The sequence below is a fragment of the Megalops cyprinoides genome, chromosome 12, assembly GCF_013368585.1.
Source record: "Megalops cyprinoides isolate fMegCyp1 chromosome 12, fMegCyp1.pri, whole genome shotgun sequence".
Lineage (NCBI taxonomy): Eukaryota > Metazoa > Chordata > Actinopteri > Elopiformes > Megalopidae > Megalops > Megalops cyprinoides.
In genome coordinates this window covers 33312446-33333017 of record NC_050594.1, presented here as the reverse complement: position 1 = coordinate 33333017, position 20572 = coordinate 33312446, and the positions used below count along the sequence as shown (strand labels likewise).

The 20572-nt window shown below is 42.3% G+C and overlaps 2 protein-coding genes across 2 annotated transcripts; both read left to right on the top strand.

Annotated features, from left to right (window-relative positions):
* The first annotated feature begins 433 nt into the window (after positions 1 to 433).
* On the top strand, positions 434 to 10781 carry pole2 (polymerase (DNA directed), epsilon 2). Its single transcript, XM_036542852.1, has 19 exons — positions 434 to 503; positions 1508 to 1608; positions 1833 to 1908; positions 2027 to 2104; positions 2489 to 2582; positions 2768 to 2842; positions 3199 to 3282; positions 3706 to 3762; positions 4124 to 4172; positions 5097 to 5169; positions 5788 to 5960; positions 6689 to 6778; positions 6898 to 6952; positions 7762 to 7821; positions 8482 to 8559; positions 8843 to 8951; positions 9630 to 9806; positions 10322 to 10389; positions 10716 to 10781. The coding sequence occupies exons 1-19, from the start codon at positions 436 to 438 to the stop codon at positions 10732 to 10734; spliced, it is 1584 nt and encodes a 527-aa protein (XP_036398745.1). The 5' UTR covers positions 434 to 435; the 3' UTR covers positions 10735 to 10781.
* Positions 10782 to 11781: 1000 nt separating this feature from the next.
* On the top strand, positions 11782 to 20437 carry klhdc2 (kelch domain containing 2). The gene is made up of 14 exons (XM_036541971.1): positions 11782 to 11901; positions 12746 to 13012; positions 13341 to 13420; positions 13768 to 13885; positions 15317 to 15432; positions 15614 to 15695; positions 16803 to 16886; positions 17685 to 17765; positions 18043 to 18101; positions 18322 to 18431; positions 19103 to 19175; positions 19461 to 19548; positions 20101 to 20153; positions 20305 to 20437. Exons 2-14 carry the CDS (start codon positions 12752 to 12754, stop codon positions 20426 to 20428), a joined length of 1329 nt encoding a protein of 442 aa, XP_036397864.1. The 5' UTR covers positions 11782 to 11901; positions 12746 to 12751; the 3' UTR covers positions 20429 to 20437.
* Positions 20438 to 20572: the final 135 nt, after the last annotated feature.

The window sequence follows — 20572 nt, the reverse complement described above, 5'->3', positions numbered from 1 at the left end:
ACAGCAATGCCTAGGTGGTCGCACCGGTAACCTCTCTGCCTTTTTGACTACCCCACATTATCAAAGTTAGAAACCCAGCGAAACTGGCTAATCTATATACATAACATTTATACACGAAAATAACATGTGAAATCGCATTTCCAAGTTTTCCATGAGTGCAAAAAAAGACGGGCTACGGGACCATGAAAACTTCCTGAGGATTCTCTGCAATGACAAATGACGAGATCTGAAATTCTAACCGAAGATCCTACAGAGGGTATTTCTGATACAGGAACTCTTTAAGTAAATGATACTGCACGTAATAACAGGAACTTCTTCCAAGAGAACGCAGTATGGTTACTGGTATCCTTATCGGTCTCTTCTGCTGTTGGGGGAAGTCATCTCGGGCAAGCAGTGAAGCAAACGGAAGTGTAATTTAGCGCCAACTGTTGAAACATGGAGAGTCGAAAAGTGAAGACGAAAGTGGCTGCTGGCTTCAAAATGCGGGGGCTAATACTTCGCCCGTAAGTTAGGCTTTTTTATACACATAGAAATGAGTGCACCAGTAAACCCGTAGCTATGTGTTCACGAATTTCCTTGAAGGTGTTGCAGTGATTTTCGTTGGCTAGCTAACATTAGCTCCCTCTCAGTTGGCGGGATGTATCTAGCTAGATGACACGGACAGGGAGATGTCACCTTTAATGCTACAAATAGAAGCCTAATGTTAAACTCGTCAGAGGATATTTAGCTGGCTGCATATTTGACTAGCCGCACAAGTTACGTTCTGTTTCTGGACAGCGACTGGTATCCATTCGCTAGCTCATGTTGTTATTGTATGAATGTATCAGTGCGCTCTACTGATTTTGATTTCATCTGGGTGCGCTGATGATTTTAGTCACGATATAAAGTAAGAAGTTAATACTGGACGTCTTTATGTTGTGTGAATCCGTTAGTTCTATCATGACACCATCCAGAATTCCAGATAATACCACGAACAGTTAATGCTGCCATTAATGACATATAACATTTAGTGGATGTTTAAAGCAGCTCTTCACATTTCATTCTCTACTCTGGCACTCCCATATAACGCAATCTAGTTATCAGTAACTCCACTGGTATCTGCTGATGGCAGTGTTAATGCGTTCAGATAATAAGTGGATAGTGGAAATTTAAAACAGTCAAGCTGCACATTTAGTAATCCAACCAGTATTCGTTTAAACCAGCCTCTGTTTACATCCACTGATCTTCATACAAATCTAATCAATAATCAGTTTTTTCAGAAGTGACTGCTGTCCCATCCAGAAGACATCAGTAGATCTACAAAGTGTCTGTTCTGAAATGATGTCTTTGAATGAAGTGATTGCTGTAGCTCTATGATTGCTGTGTATGCTACACATATAGCTGTTTGACTGAATGGAACCATGAATTTTTTTTGTTCAAGAAACTAAATTATGCACCGATGTTATCTGTAGCATTAACTGAAAGGGTGACAATGATGATGACTACAGTGGTGATTCCTTTTATGCAGCGAAGCCAGCAGGTATCTGGTGGAGGTTTTGGAGTCCGTGAGCCCTGTGGATCTGGATGATGTAATTGAGAAGGTGCTAGATGCAGTGGAGAAGCAGCCATGTAAGTTACAGAGACAGTCTTCCTTAAATTTGCCTGGGTAGGCTTTGCTGCTGCTCTACTGGGGTACAAGTACAAAGCAGCACATAATTAAAGGCAGATCCTTTGCCTCTCTCATAATTGTTTAGGTCACAAACACACACTCTCTTTAGCCATTTTATGCTGCGTCACATTCTCATAGCGGTCTCCTGTATGTTTCAACTGTTTAATCCAATGCTTGTCCACAGTGTCCTCAAGTATGATTGAGCTGTCTGTGGTGGAGACAGCTGTTCAGGAGTGCAGCCAGTCATGTGATGAAACCATGTGAGTCCAGTAAACAGTGACTGTTTTTACATGGTCGCTCTGCCTGTGCTGTATCTACCTACAACATTATCTCATTGGAGTCCTAGTTGAGTGGTGATGCTGTACTGCTTATTTTCAGAGACAATGTCTTCAACATTATTGGAGCATTCAATGTGCCGAGGTACATCTACAGCTCTGAGAGGAAGAAGTTTGTCCCGTGAGTACACTGACTGCAGACACCAAAACAGTCGAGCTTGTGTTGTGGCGGTTGAATCTGGTTTCCTCCTCAGGGGCCACATGGGTTGGTGCCAGTATATTTATGGTAACAAAACTATAGCTCACCCTGTCCATGTGTAACCTGATAGATGGGCATGCCGCTGACCTGTAAAGCTGTAAATGGCTGTCCAGCATTAAGTTTTTGGTACCACTTGGACGAACAGTGTCAGATCTGCATCTGAATTGTCTTCTTGAATATCTCAGCCATGATATGGATATAGTAGTGTTCGATTCTCTGCTAATGCCTTAGAATTTGGAGAAATTGTTAAGCATTATTTTGTGTGAGAACCCTACTATAGAGATGAAGAATGTTCTTCATTTACAGAATCTCCATGACCAGTCACCCAACCCCAAGTCTCTGTGGCACTGCCAGGGACAAGGCAGAGCTGTTCAGGGAGCGCTACACCATCCTGCAGCAGGTCAATACCTTGCCCCCACTCCTCCCATCCCTGTCTGAGCTTGTCCTCTTTCTCCAGCTCCTCACCTGTGTCCTTCCTTTCTTCTTCTTAAGGAACAACATGCCTCCTTAATGGGATGTCAGAATGCATCTCACCTGGCTATAGCTCAGGTTTCTGAATTCATGTCCCGTCCCCTGTTTCCGTAGCGAACACACAGACATGAGCTCTTCACCCCTCCCGTGATTGGATCAGTGCAGGAGGAAAGTCGAAACAAATTTCAGGTGGGAACTGCTCGCCCTTCTGTTGACTTCACTCCATACGCAACATTGCATTTAAATTTAGTCATTTAGCAGAGGCTGTTGTCCAGAGTGAAAGTGCATCTAATAAAGTAGCATGAAGGACTGTACATACAGGACACAATTGACCACAGTCAAACACACAGCCCCTTAACCAGCGAGTACATGCTTCGATACATAAGTGCAGTATGACATACCCTACAATAAAACTACAGCATACCCTACAATACACCCACATAAATAGGTGCTACACACCTTTTGTAGCTCCTGCTTCTGTCAAAGCAGAGGCATGATGCCAAATGAAAAATGATAATTGCTGTTGTGAATGGTGTGATTTGCAGCTGAAGACAGTGGAGGCTTTGCTGGGGAGCACAGCAAAGGTTGGGGAGGTGATCGTGCTGGGGATGATAACACAGCTAAAAGAGGTAAGAGGGATAAACACTGGGTCCCTAAACCAGTGAGGAATGACCCTCTCCCGTGCAACAGGGAGGCTAAGCTATGCCTTTTTGAAATGCAGTTAAATATTAGAAAGGTTTTGAAATGCTGTCCAACTTGGATGTATTTCTAGTATTTCTTATTTGTCGTTTAAATTCATGCATGTCTGCTAACCTTTCCTTTTCCCTGGGTATAGTAGATTAGCCCAGAGGAATTTTGGCACTGATTCCTCTTGGCTTTGCATGGCTCAGTGCTCGCATGGTCACATGGTTTTGTGCAGACATTGTAGCGCTATGATGAAGCTGTAGAATTCCTGCCACTTTCTGTTTCTGCTGCTCTTCCCCCCTGCCCCCAGTGTCCCCATGGAGCTGAGTCACGTAGACTCACTGCTGTGTTTTCTCTCTCTTCCTCAGGGCAAATTCTACTTGGAGGACCCCAGTGGAACAGTGCAGCTGAACATTTCCAAAGCCATATCCTTGTGAAACTGACTTGGAGTGTGAGCTGTCAGAAAGGCATAAGCCTCAAAGCCTGTCATCTGAGTTCCTGTTTGGCACAAAGCTGGTCTGTGAGCCTCGTGAAATATTGATGTGTGGAATTGCATCAGGGAGCAGGTGAGGGAGACGTTACCACCATCCCCCCTTGGTGTGACTTCAGCAGAAACAGCTGGATCCTCCAGCACCCCCTTACACTTAATTAAAGATGCAGTGATTCCCTCTTAATTAGTAGGGGTTCCAGTTACAGGGGTTTCGTATGGAACTTGAAGGAGAAATGTCTCTGACCTTTAGCGGGCAGTCATTTTTACAGAAATGTATTCCTTAACCCCGTGTTCACCAGTTCCACAGTGGTCTGTACACAGAGTCATGTTTTGTCCTGGCAGAAGGTGAGTTAAAAAAATCCATTCTTTTAAGTCTACAGCACCGGTATTTAAAACCAGTGTCCTGTTTTCGTACCATATGATGAAGACCTTGTAGTTAGTTTGAAAAGTTTATGCTGGCTGGGATACTCATAGCTACAGTGCTTGTCAGTGGGTGCTGGCTGCTGAGCCATTTCTGTCCAAAAGAGCAACTCATCCGAGGGATGCTGTCCACAGATGTGACATCCCCCTACTCAGTCTCCAGTTCTGTTAGGCGGAGTCAGAATTTTTCACTGCCTGAGTTTTCTTAAACTAATATGACCCCTTGTGGACTGTAGGTAACACAGCCCATTGTGGTAGCCTATCCAACAGTTATCAGCTTCGTTATATTCTCCCTGTTTAGGTTTGGTATGAGACCTGACCCATCTGGGATGTTTCCCTTAGTACTATTTCACATGCTGGTCCCATCACTTGGTGTAAGCTACAGCCTTATTGCATGTGATGGTTTTGGATCATAAAAGTCAAAAGTATTATGATAGTATTATGATTGTATCAGTCTCATACTTCTCAGCCTTAGTTCCAATAGGATAAGTTGTAGACATTTGGGATTTATTAACTAAAGGATCTTGATGATATCAACTACTGTAACCAGTTACTGTATTTAGTTGTTTTAGAGTTGGGTTGGGGTCAAAAGTAGGATGGACTGGGTTGGGTTGGGATCAAGGGTAGATCCCTAATAAATCATGCACAGGTTGGCTGGAGTCCTGTTTTATGTGGCTGTGTGTTATGGGGCTTTTTTTTTTTTGGGATGAAAAAAGATATTTTCTCCATTTCATGTGCTTAGCTGTCACAGGAAGGAAGGAGGCTCTCTTGTGCTGCTATGCTCCGCACAACATAGCAAATATTTATGACAGCTATCGTCACAGCCACCTCTCTCCCCTTCTCTGACAGGTTGGTATGAGGACTCAGTTTTCCACATCAACGCCTTTGGCTTCCCACCTACAGAGCCCTCCACTACCACAAGGTCAGCTGCTGATCCTCTGCTGGTGACATCCTGTTCCTCATGATGTCGGATTATGTGAGATAGAGCTCCCTCTGGGACAGTCACTGCCATCCTGCCACCACCTGTTTCAGTACTAAGTTGTTCTGAGAGGCAATGACAGCCGCTTCACAGAGGTTACATGTCTCCCTAGACACGAACACTTACAAGAATGAGTGAACACATTCTCCATGGCAACAGGTGGATAGTAGTGATGGGAGGGTGTGGCTTCTTGAACCCAAATATGGTGGGCTACCATGCACTGTCAGTCACTGATATGAACTTGTGTGAACCAGTGACAAGTTGTGCAGCAAAATAATTTGATTTGTTGTGTCACTGATAACACATGATAGCACCTCCCATTGTGGGATTTATAAAGCCTCACTCATGTATTGGATAGGTATTTCTGTGCTTCAAAATTGAAAGGCCTTTGACCACACCTATCTGAAGTGGTGTAATCCCTTTCTTGTTAAGTGTGGAAGTACCCCTTCAGAAAGAAAGGTAATAAGGGCTTAGCACACACTGACTTGCTCTGCCTGTTTTCCTGCAGGGATGGTTGATGTGTTCAAGGTGAAAGTGGGTTCATGTCCTTACCATCCGCAGGGCCTACTATGGGGACATAAACTTCTTTGGTGGTCCCTCGTCTACTTCAGTGAAGGCTTCGGCCAAGCTACGGCAGCTGGAGGAGGAGAATGAAGATGCCATGTTTGTCTTCGTCTCGGACTTGTGGCTGGACAGCGTGGAGGTTCTGGAGAAGATCCACACCATGTTTTCAGGTGCAGATCCTCACTATCACTTTCAGGGCTTCTGCGTGCACTTACCTACCTTCTCCCTACCAGGTATACTGGATGCTTTGTATGATAGTGCGGCGTTCTTCTATTCGTGGCCCTGCATACAGGTCAAGGAGGAGCGTGTGTGTGTGTGTGTGTGTGTGTGTGTGTGTATTCCCATGTGCAGTACTGTCATCTGCTGGTCAGGATTATTCCCTGTGTAGCAAGTCGTGTAAACTCCGAAGGTTTGATTTGGAGAGGAAGATTTGATTTGTATTGGAGAGGAGATTTTCTGTTGTGCTTGGTCACGACAAAAACAGATTACTTGTGAAAGCACAGCCAAATGGTGTCAGGAACTAGCACGCCCAGTTTCGATTTGTATTCACAAAGATCCACCCACCAGATTACATGCTCCTGTGCCAAAATGCCCTCTGCATGGGGCTGGACACTAGCAAAAATATGACAATCTTCCTTTATCCCTTTAAGTCCAGACTCCAGAGTACCCACCAACTACTTAAGGCTTCTTGATGTTTCTGAAAGCATGATAGTGTTACTGCTTCTAGTACACTCTATTTGATGTCACAAACTTGCATGCAGTTTGTCTGAGGATGGGTAAAATGGCTGTAAATGTATGTCTTCCCAGTAGATCATGGCTACAGCAAGTTATTGCTCCATTTTCCCTGGTAGGCATGACCTAGTTAGTGACATCGATCCTGTTCTTGTCTTCTGTGTAGGATACTCAGCCATGCCTCCCACCTGCTTCATCTTTTGTGGGAACTTCTCCTCTGCTCCATATGGCAAAAACCAAATCAAATCCCTCAAAGGTGAGACCCCACCTCAGTGAAAGGCACTTTTATGATGGAATGGTGTTACTTCTTGAAAAATGTGCTTCAGCTGCCTTTTTGTTTTGTATGTTTGTACTTTGTATTCCCTATCCCTCCAGAGTCTTTGAAGGTGCTAGCAGATCTGATCTGTGAATACCCTAGCATCCACAGCAGGTGAGTTGTCCTGAGTGTTGTTATTACATCTGAGGCAATGAGTCTGTGCACCATGGCAGTCTGCTGCTCCCACACTGTCTGTAATCTGCACGCCTGGATTTGTCTATGTGAAGCATTTTAGCCATAGGGAATACCGTAGCATCTCAGCATGTGTCCTGACTTTGTGTGTTTCATTTGGCTCAACACCACCAAAAGATAATTAGATGTGTGGTTTTTTTTGGGGGGAACTCATTGAATGCCCTCATAAATGGCTTTTTCATTTCAATGTAAGTAATAAATAGATAAAATCGAACAATAACAGATGTAGGCATATAAAACAATCAGCCGAATTGACAAGTGTTTTTTTTATCATGAAACATTTGTGTTAAAATATGCATGTTTGTACTGACTTGAATGCAACTGGCAGGAGTCTAATGTCATCACATTTCTTTCTTCCTGAGTCATTGAGCTATACTGCAGTTCTCAGGGAGACACACGGCTGTTCAGTTTTTTTCACTTTTGTGACATTCCGTAAAGAAATAAAAGACAATACAGAGGGCAAGTTTCTGTCCTCAGTGTTAAATAGTCACTCAAAATAATAGTCATTCACCCAAGACCCATAAACGCCTTATATAACTACTAATGCAACATGCTGTCAAGCCTCAGGCTTCACAATCTTATCAGTTTTTGCATTTGTTTTAAAGGCTCATCAATTTTGTTTTCTAACATTTGCTTTGTTATAGATGATTGATTAAACAAAAGCCATTGCGCTATGCTGGCAGTTCGCATTTTTATCGTCTCTGACAAACGTTCCTTTTTTGACACTGCAGCAGTCGCTTCGTGTTTGTCCCAGGCCCTGAAGACCCCGGCCCCTGTACAATCTTACCCAGGTGGGGACAGAGGCCACAGGAGTGTTGCAAGGGTTAGATCGCGACACCTCACTAACACATTCAACTTCTTCAGTGTAAATACTTGCTTTTGAATTGGATCGGTTGCTGCAAAAGACAATGTGACAGTGCTGGCCGATGTACCACACAAGAAAAATTCACTGGCAGTTTATCTTGGATTTTTTTTCTACCAGTTCCAAAGAGTAGATGTAATCCTGCAACACTGTGTTTTATTTGGAGCTGCTAAGATTGCGAACCTACTGTAACTGATATAGGTTAGTTATGTATATTTAGAAGGGGTCAGGTTCCACTATGTAATGCAGTGTCTTCTTGTGCTGTTGGTTTTTGTATTCACTCCCTTCGTTAAACCTCATTAGTTTTTTGTTGTATGTTTTGAAACATTCTATTATTTCTCCCAGCAGATAATTAAATAAGTGTCATTATCTCAGTTAGACAGCAGCAGCACTCCAATTACTGCCTCCTTTTGTCAAAGTGGTGCCTAGAGCGAGAGAAGAAGAGATAACTTTGATGTCATGCAACATTTACTTTTATCATCAGGGATAAGCGGGAAGTGGCCTTTCTTCTGGATAGGCCATTAAGTTAAGTGTCTGGCTTGGAGATTGGAAGTGTTGGCTCCTATGTAAAAAGACTTTATTCCTCTAGACCCCCCCTGGCTGACTACATCACAGAGGAGTTCAGACAGAAAGTTCCATTCTCTGTTTTCACCACCAACCCATGCAGGTACCTCCTGCCTCTTGGTTTCATATTACTGTTCTGCCTGGGTAGCCTTATGATGTCAAGGTTGCTGAAAACATTAGCATATTGTAGTCTAATGGATTTTGTGTGTACAACTTTGTACCATTTCTTCCTTTCTGCTTTATTGAGCTGTACCTTGCAACCTGCTTCAGGGTGTGTTATCTATTATGTTCTTAAAAGGTTTTCAACCACAACACGGTATGGTATGAGTGACACTGTCAACATGAGACTCTGAGACTTCTGGACTACCTTTCACCCATCTTGTTAGGATCCAGTACTGCACTCAGGAGATTGTGGTGATCAGAGAGGACCTGGTGAACAAAATGTGCAGAAACTGCGTGCGCCTGCCAAGCAGCAATCTGGATATACCCAACCATGTGAGTTCAGCGTCCCAAGTTAGCCATTGTCAGTGGAGAATACCATAGGCCAAGGCTACTCAGGGTGAGTGTACTTGGAGGTTTAAGGTTTACCCAGCCATTTAACAACCTAATTCAAATAATCGGTACTTTTTCAAAGGCTGCAATGTAGAGTAGGCGCTGTGCAGATCCATTGATTTGCATGTCAATAGGCTGATGTTGTACACTAATTACGTACAAAACATAAATATTGACAGATCTGTGCAGCACCTCTTCCAAATCTAAGTTGACATCAGTGAATAAGATTGTTTTGATTGAAACCATTTTGCTTCCCCGAAGGTCCTATTTGATGATATTGGTGTTACTGGTTAAAAGGGTGCAGGAAAATATCTGGGTTGTGGCCCTGCAGGACCAAAGTCTTGTAGCCTTGTCATTGGCACTTTCATGCTAAACTAATATTGACCATTTTAGTTATATAAATGATATATAATTATTAATATAGTATAAAAATCTGGGCTGGCCTTGAAGACTCAGGCTCATGAGAGTGGGGGAAAAAATTCTTCTCAATAACTGGCTTGTAGTGTCTAGTTGTCCCTAGACAACTGTCTCACAGCTTGACTGCCATCCTCACCCTGGAGAAAACGTCTTGAGTGTTTTTTTTTTAATCTTGTTCACACCAGCCTTTTTCTTTGTTGCCAGTTTGTGAAGACCATCTTGTCCCAGGGTCACCTGACCCCCCTGCCACTGTACGTCAGCCCGGTTTTCTGGGCCTACGACTATGCCCTGAGGGTGTACCCTGTGCCGGACGTGATCGTGTTTGCTGACAAATACGACCCGTTCAACATCTCCAACACCGACTGCCTCTGCATTAACCCGGTAAAACACTGCAGTCCTTTTGTACACATCAGCATCCACATGAACACAAAGCAGAAGGCTTTGGTCTCTTTTGACACTGTTAAAATGCAGTGCCTGCAAACTAAATATCCTATTTATATAGTACCAGACAAAAGTTTGGAGACACTTTTCTTTTTTTATTTTTACTATTTTCCACATTTTAAAATAATAGTAAAGACATAAAAACTATAAAATAACACAAAAAGTGATATAAACAAATCAATCTTATATTTTAGATTTTTCAAAAATAGGCAGAAATATTTTTAAAAATTAACATTTTTTGAAAGAAATTCATACATAGGCATCACCTTCATTATTTATATTTGTCTAAGAAACAAATTTCAAGCATTTATGCATAAGACTTTAGATCAAAATGTCTTTGAATGCCAGTTTCCTATTATCTTAATCAGGTGTGTCCAAACTTTTGACTGGGACTGTATGACCCTGAAGTTGCCAGCAGCATTTCATGTGAAAGAATCACATGTTTTTTCTTCAAGGGTTCCTTCCCAAGAAGTGGGTTCACTTTTAAGGTGTACTACCCTTCCAACAGAACTGTGGAAGACAGGTGTGCCATTCATTTCTAATTTTTTGCCAGCAGATATTCTTTCCCGTTTTAATATGAAACATTGTATATACAATGCAGGCATTTGTTTTAAAATGTATTAGTCTGCTGAGACAGAAACATAAAACTAAGAAATGAAAATGTCAGACTTTGAGCAGTTTGTTTACATTATTTGCAGGTGTTTTACCATATTACTTATTCCATATAGAAAGTACCACTGGTTGATAGATGTTGATGCAATCCAAGAATGTTCTGCCTGTAAGTGTTGCACATGTGAAACTAAGGTTGTTATTGCTAGCCTGATTTAATTTTGTTGATTTTATTTGCAGTAAACTTCAAGGACTTTAAATGGAACCAAGAATGGAGATGGACTTTTTTTGTTTCTATCAGCCAGCATCTTCCAGTGTACAAAGGCTGTGCTGTTATTGTGTGAATGTAGAATCCCTGAGAATTTTATCTTGTTTGTGTGTAATTGTTATGTACATTGGTTTGATCAAATTAATTTCTGAATTATTTAAGATGTTGAAACATACTGGAAATTATGTCCACACAGATCAGTTGATTTTAACAGTTTATGTTTTAGGGAATAAAAATGTAACAGATTAATAAACACTGCCTAAAATTATAAAATTTCTGTTGCAGCTCTTATTTCTACTTGTGGATGTTACTTTGTTCAACGTAAACGTGATTTAAAAATTCTTTTAATATTTTTGTTATTCTAAAAAACGTATGTTTGTATAATTCATGATTCACCTTATGAATATTGCGTACTTTTTTTTTTTCTTTTGCGTCGCAGTTGGCCCGCTTAAATCGTTTGCACTTCCCGTGTAAACAAGCCTCAATAAGGGCGGTTTCCGGCAGCATACAGATATGCACTTTTCAAAATAAGGGCATGTCAATTTCGAGGTAAATTTTCATTGTTTACATATTACCACGTGTGTTATTAAAATTAAAATCTGAGATAATTTTGTAATGTTGAAAATCTACACACTTTATAGTTAAAATAAAGCATTTTCTAAATAGCACATGATTTGGGAAATACGTTTTCTAGCACAAGCCTCATATTTCAGAACTCTCCAATGTTACTCTCTTGGTAATCTGAAAAAAAAAGTAACATGACCTTTCAGCATGGCACGGGTAACCAGAATAAGGCCTTCTGGACTACTTGCCGTTTAAAACAGGTCTACTGCAAAAACATAATTGTGACTCCAGTGCAGAAATCCACAAATCCACTGTGGATTTTGCATTAGAGGAATGTTGCTGGCTTTGTAATGATGTCATAAGTAGTCAGATGTACCGGAAAACCAACCCTATACAGCGCTGTCTGTCTTCCCGTCAAGTATGCGAGTCGCGATATTCGTAGCATACGACCTATTTAACGCAGTAGAGTGCTTTTATTTCTGTGGACTCTTGACGCTGGGAGCAACTTCCGGTCCGTGCTCAAGCCTGCTAGTTTTCGTTTCATGTGCCGTCTGAGGAAGGACGTGTTTTCAAATACCACACTCTAAACGGCAAGTAAGTCTGCGCTTTTCTGATGTGCTCAGATTTTTTAACTGTTTAACGGTGTTCTAACGTGCTTTTCGGCTGAAAACGGAAGTCTTTTGAAGGCAGTGCTTCATATTAGCTACAGAGCTATCTTGCTTGCGAGCTGTGTCGACGCCGGATGATACAGATAATGTTTGCTATCGTTAGCTAGCTAGCTGCAAGTTAGTTGGGTAATGATATTTAATCCAGTTAGTTTGCTACAGTTTTACTGTATTATCTTTACGTGAAACCCTGCCTCTGGTATATGCAAGCAAAAAACAGCCTTAACAATACCGTAATCCTTAATGTTTTTGTGTTGGTAATTTTGTAGGGTAAGGTTGCTGGTGATCTTGTAGCAGGATGTTTCCTTCCTACATGTTTTGGTTAACAGCTGTAGCAGTTGAGCTTGTTGCCTCCCCCGATGCCCTTCCTGTTCTACACTGGCGTCAGTAGTAGGATGAACCCATGTAGGAATGTGAGGATGCCCTCAGTTTAAAAAAAGGGGACAGGACAGCAATATAGCCATCATGCCTGTCAGTCAGGGTTATGTTGCTGGTAATAGCTCCTAGCACATACATCTTGTAGGACATTTCTGCCTCACTATGAAGCCAAATCTATTTGCGATGTTGTGATGTTGTTAAATCATAGAGGGGGAAGACCAGGGTTCATTTTCCAGTTCTGGTGATTAAACTTATCACCTCCCCCTGAAATGCCTTGCTTGTCACAATACCTACATTTTTTTAGTCACTGCGAGCAAAATTTGTTAGGTCCACCCCCCCAGATACCCTAGGTATGTCACTAAGCAGATAGGCTGAACAGACATCTTTATTTTTAGTTGCCAATGGCAGATGAGATGGAAGATGAGCTTGCTGACCTGCAGGCAGGGCAGGTGGAAGACGAGGAAGAAGAATCTGATGAACAGGATGAAGAGGAAGAGTTTGACTGGGAGGAGGAAGAGGAAGAAGAGGAGGAGGAGCAGCAGCTGCAGGGCCCAGAGTTATCCCCCAATGACGATGCCTTTGAGATGGACACACCAGCAGAGCGCAGTGGCCATATTGCAGTGGTTGATGGGAACTATATGTATGTGTGGGGGGGATACAAGGTATGCTACTGTGGCCTGCAGTGTTTCTGTAATTCAAAGATTTATATTATTAGATGTTGATCATATTAAATGGGATACGTGGTGAAACCAACAAAGAACATATCAGAATTGGTTGGTGCTACAACATTAGTCAAAAATTTGTCACCTTAGTGAATGTAGACAGTTTCTTTAAGTCAGTAAAATTGCTGGTTTGGATGTACAAAGGGAGAACTGAACAATTCAGTCTGTCATTGACCTTCAAAAGTCACATTGACTAGAAAACAAAGTGACCATTAGTTTTTTTTCCTTGGCATTACAGTGCAAATGTCTCCATTTTTTCCCTCCTCAGAACACTCGGACCACAGGATTCTTTGACTTCTACCTGCCCAGGAACGAAATCTGGACGTACAACACAGAGACAGGAAGATGGTAGCTAGTCAGGCTCTTAGTCTGTAATCCTCAGGAGAACATGCATGTGTGTGCCCGCGAGTGTGTGTGTTTGTGTGAGAGTGGATCCTTGTGTGTATGTATATGTGCATGCATTGACATGGTGATGACACCCTCAGCCTGTTGAAAGTTGAGCTATGGTGTTCAGACAGGACATGCTTGTGTCACGTCTTCATAACAAGTGACTTTGTTTGCCATTACCCAGTCCCCATAATCATGACTGGAATGCATGGACACACAAACCTCTTAGTAAATTATTACTCAGTGATTCTTTGTATGTGGGGAGCATGGTAAAAACACACTGGAGGATAACCACCTTGTGTTTGCAGGAAGAAGCGTATGACGGAAAGGGATGTCCCCCCCTCCATGTCGGGCAGCTGTGGCGTGTGTGTGGAGGGCGTCCTCTACCTGTTTGGGGGTCACCACTCCCGGGGGAACACCAACCGGGTGAGTACTTCACATACACTTCACGGGGCAGCAGCCCCTTTTCTCACCTGTCTCCTATCTGTGTGACTGCCTCATGATGGCTTCAACACCAGTGAGTGATTTTCACTGAGTTTAAAATAAAATGTAGTGCATATCATTCCTGCTCTCTCCCTACTGCATGATTGCCCAGCTTGGCAGCTTCTGCCTTACCAGAATTTGAATCTATGGGTAGCTTCTCATATCAGTCCTTTTTATTGTTTGCCCTAGTGTCAGTTGCATTATTCTGAGTTATTGAGTTATTCTGATAATGACATGCTTTGTTATAAATGTCCATGGGCTCACTGTTTTGAGAGATGCATGACCAGGTGGCCTGCCCCGTACCGCCTTGTGAGGGATGTAAAAAAACAGCGCATGAAATGCCAGTAGTCGGCCTGGCTGTGGCTGCTTCCCAGCCCAAGCAAAGCATAAATGAGGGAGTTCTTCCTTGACATGATGTTTTACCTGGGTCACATTCAAGTACACACCAACTGCTGATGGAGGGGGGGCTTTTGAAAAATGGATGCCTTTTACAAAGGACGAACTGAACAGATTTACACAAAACCATGGAAATGGCAGAAGTGGTAACAAAATTATAGAATCATAATACTTAATGCCGATGATACACATTACTGTGCACGTAGCTTAGATTATACATTTTGTTTTTAAAAATCTCATTCAGATACTCGAAAATTTTTTATAATTGTTACCAGTTGTAAATTAGGCCATTAGTACATTATTTGAAACATTCAATTTAATTTATTGACACAGGCCACTCATTAGACAGACGAATATGAAAGTTATTTTAATACTATGCAATACATTTTGATTTCCGTAAAACTGGTTTTATTGCAGAAAGAGAAAGTGATTGGTATAAAATTTCCTGATTTAAGTCATGATAGGTGCCATTTGCAGGCCAGATGGATATCAGGATTACCTTGATTAGTGTAAGCCTTGAAATCAAGCCCCAAAGTCAGTAGTGACCATTTCTGTTCATTTTTCAATTGAAAAAATGATCAGAATAACTATGGTGTAACCATAAATGCTGTTATGAAAACAGCTTATAGAGTGAAATTCAATACTTAAAATAGGGAGCACTACTGTTTTTCAGCACTGCTGCGATAGAAAGCAACTCGGGTATTAAATTTCACTAGATGTCTTGGGCCCCCTGGCTAGGCCTCCGATATCTAACCATCATTAAGTCTACATGCTTGTCCAATCACTTAAAACGGGCCATGGAGGACGAGCAAACAGGTACTTATTCTGGATCAGGACACCCTTGAATCAGCGGCTCGGTCATTACACGCGGACAAAAATGCTATTTGCGATGGGGCCCACTTGTGTGACAGAAGGGAGCTTGTTCCCAGCCCTAAATCCTCCCAAGTTTGAGTCAGTGTCCCCTGCTGTGACCCGCAGTTCTATCGGCTCCCCCTGAGGACAACAGGGGCTCTGCGCTGGGAGAAGATGAGGGACCTGAAGGGGCTGCCCCCCTCCTGCAAGGACAAGCTGGGCTGCTGGGTGCACAAGAACAGGTGAGGGCCAGCTCTTAGTTACTGCAATCTGCTTTGGGCTTTTGTGTCATCTTCAAATTTCAGCCGCTCATCATATAGTGGCTTGAGGTCTGGACTTTTCTGTACTTTATTTCCCACACTAATGAATCCCTGAAAGTGCCAGCACCACATCTCCTGTACCCTATGTATTTGTGTGTTAAAGGCTCGTGTTTTTCGGAGGATATGGCTATGCTGCTCAAGGAAATCATCTTGGGACGTTCGAGTATGACGAGACTTCATTCTGGGTAGGTGCTGAAGAGTTTGATAGCTATATGCAGTAAAGGTTTGGACACACCTGATTAAGATAATGGGAAACATGCATTCAAAGACATGTTGATTGAAAGACTTATGTGTAAATACTTGAAATTTGTTTCTTAGGCATCAACTTCATGATTTATATTTGTCTATGTATGAATTTCTTTCCAAAATAATTTTTAATTAAAAAAAACATTTTTTGGCTATTTCGAAGAATTTAAAATTTGGTTTGTTTTAGGGCTGCCGGATCGCGATTAATCAACAGCGCAATAACCGCGATCTCTGGTATGTGCCGTTAGGTTTCTTCCCGTATTTTTTCCCTGTAGTCATACCTGATGCAGGAGCACACCTCCAAAGTTCAGTGAAATGCTTTAAATCGATAAATGCCATCCTTGTTAATTAAACAATCTCATGCTGTAGCTTTCGCAATAGCACACAAACTACAGACAATCTGTGTTTCGCGAGCATAATCATTTATTCTAATTATGCCATTGATGTCGATTATTCTGTGAATTATTTGTTTTATTGTTAATCAAGGAGGATAAAGGGGAAAAGTAATGATAGATTTAAAGGTAGTGTTCGGGCTTCCCCTGTTTCCAGCTCACCCGCTGCCACTGTTCCAGGGCAGAAAAATATCACTTGTATTTATATGTTGGTTAACTCACCTATTAGCTTTGAACAACACATAGCATATGTTGTCCCTCTTTATCTTTGTAGCCATCTGTTTCTATCTACAACATGGAAGCAGCAGATAGATATTTTTCCCCCTGAAGCATATAAAAAATACGGGAAGAAACCTAACGCCACATACCGGAGATCGCTGTTATTGCACCGTCGATTAATTGCAACGGCTATGTGCGGCAACCCTAGTTTGTTTATAACACTTTTTGTTCACCAAATGATTCCATTTGTGTTACTTCGTAGTTTTGATGAAATTAATCTAAACTTTATAGCATCCAGCCAGTGTTAAGCCAAACCTTTTTCATAGCTTAGACATAGGCCTACATCAGAAGGTAGTAAACTGGAATTGGAATGCCATATGTAAAAGGGCTGATGCATTTGAGCATTTTTAGAATCCTGCACTGATGATGTTGCAGGCGAACAGTGCTGGGCGGGGCTGGAACAACCACATCCACATCCTGGACCTGGAGACCTTTGTTTGGAGTCAGCCAGTCACAAAGGTATCACATGGTGATGTCGCATTTATGATGTCATACTGACCTGTCCCAGATTTGGATTTTTTTTTTTTTTTTAGAGAGCAAGGATTGTTGGCTCATTGCATCGGGCATGCATATATGTCAAAATGTGACAGGACATGTATGGCCAGGAGAAGTGGTGTAAAGGTGGAGGGCATCATGATGGCTAGAGAGGGTATTTTATTTACAGCAGGTACAAAAAAAGGCCACTATTTATAGTGGAGAAAAGGTGCTTTTAACCAAGCTGATGGAAGCATAAAAATCCATCAGGCTCCAAACCTAGACTCGTATGTCTGAGTATGGAGTTGCTGTCAACAAATTTCTGTAAGAACAACAGTCAGCTCCAAATCAGAACCCCACCAGGCTGACAGTACATTAGCACTTAGCCGGAGGCAGCAGCATGTGAGACTGGACTTGAGTATGACTCCTCGCTATTCTCATACTGTCAAGATGATGTGATGCTTCTTCCCCAGGCCAGCAGGCCCCAAGCGCCATATTTTAAGGGTGACTTCCATCCTTTAAACCATGTGTTGTGAGAAGCAGGTGTAGCCAGTATTGGTGACTATTTTAGTGCCTTTGGTATGAAGAGGCTGGTTCCCTTTTGTCCCTAGGCTGTGGCACATGGCCTGCCCTTAACTAAGGCCAGAAGAATAAGCGCTGTATTTGAGGGCGACCTACATTCTTGAGCAGGAACCAGTCTGTTTCACTTTAACACACTGTGTCATTATTACGGGAAGTGAATGCACAGCTGTGTCTGAAATATGAACCCTACTTTTTTACCAGGGAAACGCCCCGTCTCCAAGGGCAGCCCACGCCTGCGCAGCCATGGGCAACCGGGGATACGTGTTTGGCGGCCGCTACAGGGTATGCACTCTTTTTCTTCTGCGCAAATATGTGAATGCTATTGGTTATAGGCAGTTATGTGGAGTTTTGGCTAGATATCAGATTCTGAGGGTTATGAGTTTGAGTCCCATGGGACTATAGTTTTGCTCTTGAGCTCCAGTGAAATTGCATGCATTAAATTGAATTTGTCAGATAGAAAACTGGAGTCTCCTCTGGTTAAGGTTATATGTGGTGATGTAGATGATGCAGTGAAAATCAGTTAATTTAACAAAATGTCCTACATTTATCCCTATAACAGGAGCACCGCTTGAATGACCTGTACTACATAAACATGGACACCTGGGAGTGGAATGAAATGTATGTTGTACCCCACCACTGAACCAGTTAATTAGTCAAACATGTTTCTTTTTGTGGTAATATTTAGATGAAAATATTGATAAAAAGCAAATGTAGTAGTCGTTGTAAGTGGGAGTCCTTCATTTTCATTACTTTACTATGTTACTTCTTATATGATATGCTGTGGTGTGTTGTGTAGTTTTTGTGGCTAAGCACATCCTCTCTCTGTCGCCCCCTGCAGGAGCGTCCCCCAGCACGGTCCCGTGGGCCGCTCCTGGCACTCTTTTATCCCTGTGTCGTCAGACAGCATCTTCCTGTTTGGGGGCTTCACCACAGACAAACAGACGCTCAGTGAGTGGCTATGTGCTTGCCTTATTTCCCCAGTGTAACAGCTACCCCAGCACCAACAACTGGAACAGTGAACATCAGTTCACATGATAAATCCTACATCTTTCCCTCAGACCTACTGTTGTCTATGGTGGTGAGCTAACCAATAGCACAGGTATACGTCTACAAGCGCTTTATACATCAGGATTGCCACCATAGCTGCAGTGTCCAAAGACAGCTGGCTGAGTTACAGCTGTAGACACTTGCACAAAAAATGCTATCAGGTTGGACAATCCAGAGAAGAATTGAGTCATTTTATCAGTTTTCTGGTTCTCTCAAAAATTATGCAGATATAATTTTGATGCAATGTCCTTAATAGTAAATCCAGGGAAAGTCTTTGAGTGTAACAGAACAGAAGCATTTCAAGAATCCTACAGTTTGTTGCATTTACATCATGCATGTTTTAATTTAATAGGCAGAATGAGAGGGGATTGGAGAGGCCCTCCGTACACACATGGCATTAACCATTTTAACCTCATTGTAACACTGCCACATGTGATCCACATGTGGATGCCTGGTACAGAGTCCAGGGCTAACCAGGGCCTCACGCACTTGCTCACCACTGGGTTGGAATGCAAAGCTGTGGGTAGCACACTGAGGTGTCAGTTATTTGCTGTGTGTCGGTTGCCTCTTAGGTGATGCCTGGCTCTACTGTGTCAGCAAGAATGAGTGGAGGCCCTTCAAACACAACAATACAGAGAGCCCCAGGTAAACCACCCTGAGCAGCCAGCCATCTGCCATTTACTCTAATCTTTCTCATTTGATCTAGTAGCCTTGTATTGAAAATGACTGTGTACAGTATCACTCTCATTCATATTGTTAATGTAAAATATGAGTTTAATTTTATATATATGTTAATAATATATAACATACAATAACACATGTTAATGTATGTTAATGTACAACCATGTGTTGTGAGAAGTAGCTAGCAGAGGTGAAACTAGTATTGGTAGCTATTTTGGTATTAAGAGCCTGGTCCCCTTGTCTCCCCAGGCTGTGGCACACAGCCTGCCCAGGGCCTGAGGGGGAGGTGTTTGTATTTGGGGGCTGTGCCAACAACCTTCTGTCCCACCAGAGGGCGGTGAGTAGCCTACATGTGCCACATGGGGGAAATGCATTTTATTTATGCTTGTCAATTTTTGGTTTCATTTTGACCAATTCCATCCTTGATTTACTCATGACTGAACTTTGATATATACAGTGATATTGTCTAAGCATAATTTTCATGTAAAATGAATTATTTCTTTCTGTATATTTAAACATTTTTTTCAGTTCCCTTATTTTTGACTTCCTCATTGATGTTTGCTGTAGTTTGAAGAGGTTCTTGTGTAATATTTCTGGTGAAACACACAGGCATCTAGGAACTGTTTGGGTTCCTATATGCGCTTTTGATGATTGCACAATGGACTAAAACAATCAATCTGTCCTGATCATCTTTGTTTACTACTATTGATACAGTATTTAGCAGACAGATGTTTTCTTATATGATTTTAAAGGATGTCTTTTAGAAGTGATTCTGCAGAACCTGAGGAGTTCAGTTAAGTTGTATGGAAATTTCTATGGAAGGACTAAAAGTCTGTGTGTGGGGGAAAAAAGTTCTTCAGCAACAACTGGGCTGCTGTTCTCTCAACAGGCTCACAGCAATGAAATCCTGGTTTTCCATGTGCAGCCTAAGTCACTTGTACGGTGAGTGCAATCAGTGCCCACATGTTCACACATGTCCAGTTTAGTTCTGGGTGAAGTATCCACTACTGTCATGGTTTCTAATAAACCCTCTCCCCACAAAGACGGTGCATATATGTGTCAATGCACTGCATTAACAGGTGTTTCTCCCCAGGCTCTGCATGGAGGTGGCGCTGCAGCACCGGGAGCAACTGGCGGGCTCCTGGGACTTCCTGCCCAAACACCTGCTACACAGCCTGTCCCAGAGGCTGGCAGGCATCAACACGCTGGGCTCCTAGGCCTGACTGCAGGAGTGTGCATGTGTATGAAAGTGTGTGCATGTGTGTCAGTGTGTGGGACAGTGTGTCAGAGGTGGTAGCTCTGGTAAAGGAGAACCACCCACAAACTCCTCCAGATGTCATCCTGAGCCGCTGCACACTGGC